Genomic DNA, 9888 nt, shown 5'->3' on the forward strand with positions numbered 1-9888 from the left:
TTTTTCCTTAACATTATTTCATAGAAGACAGATGAATTCATTCTGAATATTTGGTGACAAATAAGAGCTCACTCTCCTTCCAGATGTCTGAGATGGAATAGCATGCTTAACCTCCAAAAGATGTTCTTTCAAAACAGGATCATAGTTTGATAGTAACTCCACCAGTTCTAGGAAATTGCCTTTGTTTATTGATAACATATCCTCTCTATGACCACGAAAAGAAAGGTTCTGTCGAGCTAGAAACATGTTACATGCAAAAGACGATGAAGTATGCCCCTCCATTTCTTCCTCTCTCTGTCCATTGCAGCTTGATTACCATGATCAACAGTTCTTTTGCGCTTAAGTCCTGCCTCATGGCACCCCCCTCTGGCTGTCACCCGGGGCGGACCGCCCCCCCGCCCCCTCCTTAGTACGCCACTGTATATATATATATATATATATATATATATATATATATATATATATATATATATATATATATATATATATATATATATATATATACAAGTAAATCACTGTAGGTGCAAGTGCATCCAGTGGCGCATTCTACAATCAAGGAAAGAAAAGAAAACACGAAGTTCCCAAGCGCTTTCGTGTAATTCACATCTTCAGGGGTGGGTACAGACTAAAGAGAAGTACAAAACAAGGTGTATATACATACAGAGGAGGGTGAGACCAGGTCCACAATGGTCAGGTATAAGGTAATGACCCTACTAATCTCTAAATAGCATGGCAACGGTCGGTAGTCAGGTCAGAGTTGTAAGGTGACCCAACCTTCTCACCTGGTTACAAATCTTCTTAATTACAAAATTGTCCAGTTTGTACATGCCATTACTCAAATTCATGTTGAATGCTTCGGTATGTTTAATGAGACTAGATTCTATGATGTTCCTACTGTCAATTGAATTACAAGGTAATATTGAGGAGGCATTATCCCAGTCAATGCAATGTTTGTTATCCCTCAAATGAACAAACAGAGCATTGGATTCCTGGCTCATCCCCAATAATTAGTATTTAGGCAGCTTAATTCTAGTTAAAAGGACTTTACCTGTCTGGGCCTCATAAAACATATACACATTCTTTGAAAAGTAACTTATAAATGCAACCATCTAAAGTTGTTGGGAGTTCTTGATTAACATTTGTTTAACAGTGCATGAGTTTTTAAATGCCACATTGACGTTCCAGGTTTTTAGTTGTGCAGGAATGTGTGAGAAATTTTTGTGAAATGGTAATATTAAGATATTCTTATGGTCATGGGTGGGCTTGGGATCAGTTCTATAAAAAGTTTTCTTAGTAATGTTTAGGCATTTGTCTATGAAAGATCTAGGGTATTTAAGGTTTGAGCCAATATTATATATATATTTGTATTCTTCATCAATGAATTCCGGACTGCAAATTCTCAAGGCACGTAAAAACATTGTTGAAAATACTGACTGTTTGACTTTATTATGGTGGGCAGAATAATAATGAATGTATGAACACACATTAGTTGGTTTTCTATAAATACTGAACTTAAAAGTGTTACCTATTCTGTGTATCAGACAGTCTAGGAATGGCAATTTACAGTCTTGCTCTAATTCCACAGTGAATTTGATCGAGGGGGCTAAGTTGTTAAGTTGTGGCAGGAAAGCTTTTAGGTCCTCATTACATGGCCAGAGACATAATACATCATCAACATATCTAAACCAGACTGCTGAGGGTGGTAAAATATTACTTAATAGTTTCTTTTCAAAGAATTCCATATATAGGTTGCTTAATACAGGTGAGAGTGGATTACCCATTGCCATACCAAATTTTTGAGCATAATATTCCCCATTGAATTCGAATTTGCAATCCTTAATACATAGTTTGATGAGTTCGATGAAGTCGTCTTTCGAGACGGGCAGTGAAATGTTATCCAGGGAATCTATGAGGAACTCTAGTAAATCATCAACTGGGACCTTTGTAAAGAGTGACGTTACATCAAAGCTGACCAGTTTAAAATCATGATTAATGTGTAAGTTATTGAGTTTATCAACCAGATCCATATTATTCTTGATATTGGAGTTAGAAATGTTGCCAACTAGGGGATTTAGTAAAGAAACTAACCATTTAGATAGTTTATAAGAGATTGACCCAACTGAGCTAATAATGGGTCTTGCTGGGTTATTGGGCTTGTGAGTCTTGATTACACCGTACATGTATGGCAGTGGAGGGGACGGTGAAGTAAGATGTTTAATGAGAGTAGCTTTGCCTCTCAATAGAGACTTCAGTTTTTTGTTGAACTGGGTGTTGACAGTGTTGAGAGGATTATTTATGACCTTAGAATATGTTGCAACATCACATAAAAGGTCATTCATTTTAGAAACATAGTCATCTTTGTTTAAAATCACTACTGTGTTGGCTTTATCTGCTTTAGTGACATGCAGATCCTTATTTTTCTTAAGGGCTTGGATTGCTTTGGTGAATCTTTCTGGACAGTTTGGAATACAAGGCTTACACATAGATGCATACACAATACCTTTACACATGTTCACTTCTTCATTTGTCAAATTACTGAATTTCTCCAAATCGCAAAATGCTCTGGCTATGTCAACACTGTTGACTCCCTTGTTAGAACCATCAAAACTTAAACCATAGCCGAGGGCACACAAGGTATCATTGTCTAGTTGTTTAGAGGAGAGATTCACTACACAGTTGTGATTGGCATCCTTAGTCCAATCACTATTTCTAATAAGGAGTGCCAATTTGTGGTCTATCTTGGCTTGAAGATCAGAACGCTCACGTCTCAGGTTATCAAAACAGTAATCCAACATGAACTTTTTCCAATCACTCAGTATGGTCATATTAAAAGTATACTTTTTATGTCTTACATTACGGAAAGATTCATTCATTTCAATTTTCTTTATTCCAAAGTGTTTCCTTAGGATGATTTCTTTGAAATCATAAAAAGGGCGAACAGACATCTGCAGGACACTGTAGGTGCGCGTGATCCAAGTGTATGCTGATAACCACAAGGAAACAATAAAATACGTAGTTCCCAAGCGCTTTTGTGTAATTCACATCTGTACTCGCCCCTGAAGAAGTGAATTACACGAAAACGCTTGGGAACTTCGTGTTTTCTTGATTCCTTAGGGTTATCAGTATATATATATATATATATATATATATATATATATATATATATATATATATATATATATATATATATATATATATATATATATATATATATATATATATACCGTTAATGAATACCATATCGTTTCCCATTATTGATCTTTTTTATGGTCTTTTATTATTATTATTATTATTATTACAGGTTGACAATCCCTTATCCGAAATCCTTGGGGCCAGAGGCATTTTGGATTTCGGAATTTTTCGGTTTTCAGAATGATTTTTATTTGTTTTTGTATTAACCCACCCGGGCACAAGTCACTGACCCACATTGGGGCCTGGGGGGCGAAAATATAATAATAATTATAATAACAATAATAATAATAATAATAATAATTCATAGGCCTAGGTCGGGTTTCTCACTTTTTATCTTTTTTCACTCTTGTATTTCTTTATTATTATTATTATTATTATTATTATTATTATTATTATTATTATTATTATTATTATTATTATTTTAGTAATACAGTATTATTGCTATTATTTTTATTATAAATTTTATTATTATATTTTATTATTATTAGTTATCATTATTATTTTATTTAGGTGTATTTTTTATTTACAATTTTTATTTACTATGAAAAATTATTATTATTATACTGTAATTAGTATTACGATTACATTTTCGCCCCACAGGCCCGATATGGGTCAGTGATCTATGCCTGGGTGGGCTAATCCCTGTTTAAAAAAAAAAAAAAAAAATGCTCCACAATTTTGTTTCGGTTTTCAGAGCTTTTCGGTTTTCGGAATTTCAGATAAAGGGTTGTCAACCTGTATTATTATTATTATTATTATTATTATTATTATTATTATTATTATTATTATTATTATTATTATTACATTATACTATATTTTTATTTAATATTTGTTATAATTCATTATTATTATTATTATTATTATTATTATTATTATTATTATTATTATTATTATTATTATTATTATTATTATTATTATTATTATTATTATTATATTTTCTCCCCCAGGCCCAGATGTGGGTCATTGACCTGTGCCCTGGTGAGCTAAATCCGTAAAAATATAAAAAATAAAAAATAAATAAAATAAAATAAATAAATAAATTAGATGGTCCATGGTCTTCAAACAAGCAATTCTGTATTTGCAGTAGTTTATTTATTCAGCGCGTGAATCATAGTAGAAGAGGACCAGCAAAGCAATTATCTGGAGCTGTACAGTTGAATTATTAGTTTTGACCATAACATTTCGGGTAGTTTAAATATCCTTGCGTATAACATAGAGGTTTAAGGCTGCATTCCAAATCATCTGACATCCTTTTGTTATTTGCTTATACCAGGGTATTCTTCCATTAAATCAGTGCATACACTACTCAGGTTTAATAATTGCAGTATATAGAAAGTGTATTTAATCTTCAGCGAATTTGATAGTGTGACAGTGGTTAAATTATTTAGAACTGCGGTAGAGTAGGGCCTCGTCGTTTTACTTTGCGTATTTGTATGGGGTGGCAATCATTTTACTAATATATTATTGAGGTATATATAATTGCTACAGGTTTTTCTTCTGACGTCCGTACTGCTAATTTTATGTGTTACAGACCCGGGGGAAGTGTGTCCCCAGTAAAAGAAATAGCTGGAACCATTGGAAAATTAGATAAAGCCCACAAGATAGAAAGTGTGGACTTTGAAGACAGTGCACGACACATTGCAAATAGTGAACTCAGTATCACCTGATGTAACATTGTGAGACATACAATACAACACAACTCACCTGATGTAACATTGTGAGACATACAATACAACACAACTCACCTGATGTATCATTGTGAGACATACAACACAACACAACTCACCTGATGTATCATTGCGAGACATACAACACAACTCACCTGATGTATCATTGCGAGACATACAACACAACTCACCTGATGTATCATTGTGAGACATACAACACAACACAACTCACCTGATGTATAATTTTGAGGCATACAATACAACACAACTCACCTGATGTATCATTGTGAGACATACAACACAACACAACTCACCTGATGTATCATTGCGAGACATACAACACAACTCACCTGATGTATCATTGTAAGGTATAAGGACAAAATTCATCCCACTGGAAGCTTGAATCGTGTTATCACTCACATTAGAAGACGAGAAAAACAGATTCATCTCCTAGAATATGAATAAAATAATAAATAGTTTAGTTGAAAGAAAATGTAGCAGAGATTGGATAATATTTGTTTACTTTAATGATCGTGGACTTCCTTTTCATTTGTTGCTTCTCATAATTAAAGTAAACTCGTTATCATCGAGATTCTGTCGTATTGATTACTTCCGTTATTTATCTCATTATTTACGTTTTAGTTTAGTTTTGTTGCCACTAAGTAATAACAATGACACCTTACTTAATCTAACCTAACTTATTTAACTTAGGATCGCTTTGCCAGTTTAAAACTAACGTAACCTGACTTCTGCAACTTGTCCTACCCATACGTACTGTAGTCTAATTAAACTAGCCTATCCAAGGAACACCTTAACTATCCTAAATATCTAACCAAACCTAAGCTAACCTAACCTACCTTGTGTAACGTAATCTACTTAACCTAACTTAAGCTACCTAGCCTAACATAACCCATCCTAAAAAAAACGAATGTATTTTCATTTAACCTAACCTACCTTAACGATCTCAGAATATATTTCTGTTGAGACAAGTAAGGATAGACAAGTTAGGCATGGATTGATTGGTTCAATGGGCATGATATCGCAGTCTGCATGAGAATTGCGACACTTACTCAAAAATGCTGAAAACTTTGTATTTATTGCCATTAATGTAAAGGGTGAGTTGTCGAAGTGGGACTAAAAGACACGGATGACTGTAAGTGATAAGAACAAGTTTCTGTAAAAAATAATGCAAAAAATAAAAAAATCGACCACATATCTAAATTAACTGTGACTATACGGACAGATGATTATGTAAGTAATATAAGAATATTTAAGAAGTGTCAATATGAAATTATGTTGTAAAGTTGCTCCAAAATTGCCTGGACACTTTTAGCCGTATCTGTCACGTGCTTGTGAGTTATATAGAGTATGCAATTGGTTTATAGCTAATGCACACTGCTTTTCATTACAATTTATGTCAGGATAACACCATAGAAAAGAAAATGTAATACTATGAAGAATCTGAGAGCATAGATCACTAAACGTTTAGTCACTGACTCTGGTGGCGGAGTCTCCAGTGCTTGACCCGTGAACTGCGTTACATAGTCGATTGGTCCCGAACTTTTCTCTGATGGTCTTCGGGGAATCTTCACTTGCAGTCTCATCTTTCACGGATCCTAGCATCTTGCGCCACCGAGCCACGGCGTCTTGTCCTCTCAGCTCCATTCCCACAACAGGGCCACTTGTGACGTAGTCCAGAACATATCTGGATAATAAAACTGTCATAGCCTAAAAAGGATTCTACTGAAACATTTTAAATTATTAATAACTATACAACAGTGAGATTAAACAATATTTTGAAAAAATGGCTTGATTAAATTTATAACGCTTAGTTTATGTTATCCGATAATGAAATCAATGATATATAAATTGCTTTGTCTGCCCTTTACGTTTCAGGTAACTTTGAGGCAGCGTGAATTAATGAACTACTGAATAGATTCTGTATATGGTACATTAGTTAATTTACGAGTTTATTAATTTAGTAATTAAAGGGATATTTCAGGGGTTCAGAGGTAATAAGATAATGTTTTTTTAATCATGTGTATGTAAAGCCTTAAACTCAGTGCTATTCCAAATTTGAAATCCTAAACTGACCCTTTAGCATTTATATAGAAATATTCAAGAGGGTTGTACATTAATTTTAATTTATCATTTCACCACTTACCAGCATACTAACCTTTTGGGCAGTTGGTTTGCTCTTTGTTAACAAGACTTTATTGTCTAGTTAACGCTGGAGGAGGGACAGGAGAAACCTATGATGTTTGGTAGGGTATTAGTGTGTTACCTACGGGTCAAGACTCTAACCCAAGACACAGTAGTTAGAGAAATACGCACGTTTTATACATATACAATATACTGCTATGAGTTATAATTGTGCGAACTGTTACCATACATAGTCCAAAAGTTTATCCTATGGACCTTGTCACATGTTGATCAAACCTACCAAGTTTGGTGCCATTCTACAAAACCCGTTCTAGAATTATTCAGGGGAGCTGTTTCAATACCAGACTTGACCAGTACTGGAACAGGTTCAGATACATTCAGGAGCCAGTCCATGCCCAGTACTTGCCAACAGTGCGTAACAGAGACGTGACCGACCGCCTATGCAGCTAAGTTGCCGAACAGTGGCGAAGAGGATAAAAGTATAAAAGTAAAAGTAAAAGACAGACTGACAAGCCTGAAAAAATACACTTTAGTGAAATAGCAACACCAATAATCAGTTACGAGCTGTTAAAGACCCATCCACGGACTGAGTTGTCATATAACAACTTCTTGCTGTGCATCGTGGAAATGTGGAACAGTTTACCAGAGCAGATAGGTGTTCTGGTCTCGAGATAAGCTAACTTTCGACAGACGACTAGATAAACTCTGGACAGATCAGTATATCATAAACAATACAGTATACTGTACAGTACGTAGCGCCAGCTTACTCTGAGATAGATTAATACTACGTAAGACAGGGTGTGGTGACTTACCACACTGCCTCTCTGTACTGAAAGCTTAATATGATGTATCCACAGAGCCCCGAACAGGCCGTCAGGGCTAAGGGACCCACATCCTTTTTTTCAATACTGTATAAGCAGATGAACACACAGACAGACATATATAAACATAAACGTACTGGTAGTGAGGCTTGCCAGTAGAACCTGTGTATAGCTGGGCCGCCTGTTTCCTCGACAACCACGCCATCTTCATGCGATTGATCTTCAAACCGCCAGCCTCTATCATCTCCACCACGTCACCCAGTCTGTGTACAGTGTCAGGTTTCACCATCGTAAAAGTGCTGAAATAATGAAAAATGGAACATGGAATTATAATTTGTTTTCTTATTTCACAAAAGATAAAAAGCTTAGCATCACATTTCTGTGTGTTGTGATTGTAGATGTGTTGTCTAATGGTAGACCCTGCTGCCATATGGCATCACAAAACTTTTGACCAAGTCCCAGGTTGCTGATTTGACTTTCTGCCTCATTTACACACAATTGTAGGGTCTCAATTGTTTCTCTTAATTTGACAACACAACATACATATATCGTTCCACACTATACAAGCTATGAAACTATCTCCTCCTATTACCCACTCCTCTTTCATTACTTCTAGGAATCGTTGTAAGGTTATTCTTCGTAGGACCAAGCGGAATTTTATAAAAAGAAAGACCGCTGTCCTGACTAATTCTTCCTCTAGTAAATCCTACTGGTCCTTAACCAAAAATATCTATAATACCTTCTGCACTCCTTTTCCCCCTCTCTTCCGACCTTGGACGATTCCCACTCTATCCCTCCTACCCCTGCTCCTCCAACTGAACCTATGCACTTTCCTATAATCTCCACTCGCAGGGTTGCCGGTGTGTTATCCAGGTTGGCTGTGAGTAAGGCTCATGGACCGGACGGCATACCCCCTCGTGTTCTGAGGGAGTGTGCTGTAGCTCTGGCCCCTGTGCTTGCTTGCCTCTGCCTCAAAACCCAACTTTTCCTTCTTCTTGGAAGCATGCCTTGGTTCAGCCCATCCCGAAGAGGGGGTGACCATTCTAATCCCTCAAACTATCGCCCCATTGCCCTAACTACATCCATCTCTAAGATTTTCGAAATTATCTTGAATTCCCATTTTCTCCGTCACCTTGAACGCCATTCTCTTTTGTCGGATCACAAATATGGCTTTCGCCAGGCGAGATCTACTGGTGATTTGCTTTCCTACTGCACCCATCTTTGGTCATCCTCTCTTAGGGATTATGGGGAAACTTAGTCGTGGCCCTCGACATCTCCAAAGCATTTGACAGGGTATGGCACAAGTCTTTGCTTTCTAAACTTCTCTCTTATGGTTTCTCTCCCCCACTTTGTTTTCTAATCTCTAGCTTCCATGAGAACCGATCCATGGCAGTTGTTGTCGAGGAATCGATCTCTCGCTCTTTCTCTACCAATAGTGTTGTCCCACAGGGTTCTGTTCTTTCACCTACTCTCTTCCTTCTTTTATCACTGATTTACTTCACACTACAACTAATTCTATCCATTCTTACGCTGATGATTCTACTCTTCACTCTTCTTCACATTTCCCCTTCCTCCTAACTCACAAACTAGATCTGTTTCTAGATCTGATATCATTACATCTATCAATGCGGATCTGTGCAGCATCTCCGTATGGGGAGCTAGAAACTTGGTTAAATTCAATAGTAATAAAACTCAGTATTTACCAATTACACTTTCTAAATTAGATGATCTCCCACCAATTACATTTCAGGACGCTATCATTCTGCCAAATTCTAAAATAGATATGCTAAGCCTCACCATTTCCTTTAATATGTCAAGGAAGCCACACATCCTCAACATTGCTAAAGCTGCCTCCCTAAAGTTGGGAATGCTGTACAGATGCCGTAGCTAGAGCAGTTACTTCAAGTATATAAGGGATTCATTCGTCCTAACTTGGAGTACTGCTCTCATATCTGGGGTGGATCTTCTTCTGTCCAACTGTTAGATAAGGTGGAATCAAAGGCATTTTGTCTTATTAACTCTCCTCCTTTAGTTGACAATCTTTC

At 36.2% G+C, this 9888-nt stretch overlaps 1 protein-coding gene across 1 annotated transcript; it reads right to left on the reverse strand.

Moving 5' to 3' along the window:
- Window positions 1-4229: 4229 nt before the first annotated feature.
- LOC121853170 (nucleoside diphosphate kinase 7-like) lies at window positions 4230-8156 on the reverse strand. Its single transcript, XM_042347136.1, has 3 exons — window positions 7981-8156; window positions 6357-6564; window positions 4230-5309 (listed from the first exon to the last, which is right to left on the reverse strand). Exons 1-3 carry the CDS (start codon window positions 8130-8132, stop codon window positions 5088-5090), a joined length of 582 nt encoding a protein of 193 aa, XP_042203070.1. The 5' UTR covers window positions 8133-8156; the 3' UTR covers window positions 4230-5087.
- Window positions 8157-9888: the final 1732 nt, after the last annotated feature.

The sequence above is a fragment of the Homarus americanus genome, unplaced genomic scaffold, assembly GCF_018991925.1.
Source record: "Homarus americanus isolate GMGI-L3 unplaced genomic scaffold, GMGI_Hamer_2.0 scaffold32871, whole genome shotgun sequence".
NCBI lineage: Eukaryota > Metazoa > Arthropoda > Malacostraca > Decapoda > Nephropidae > Homarus > Homarus americanus.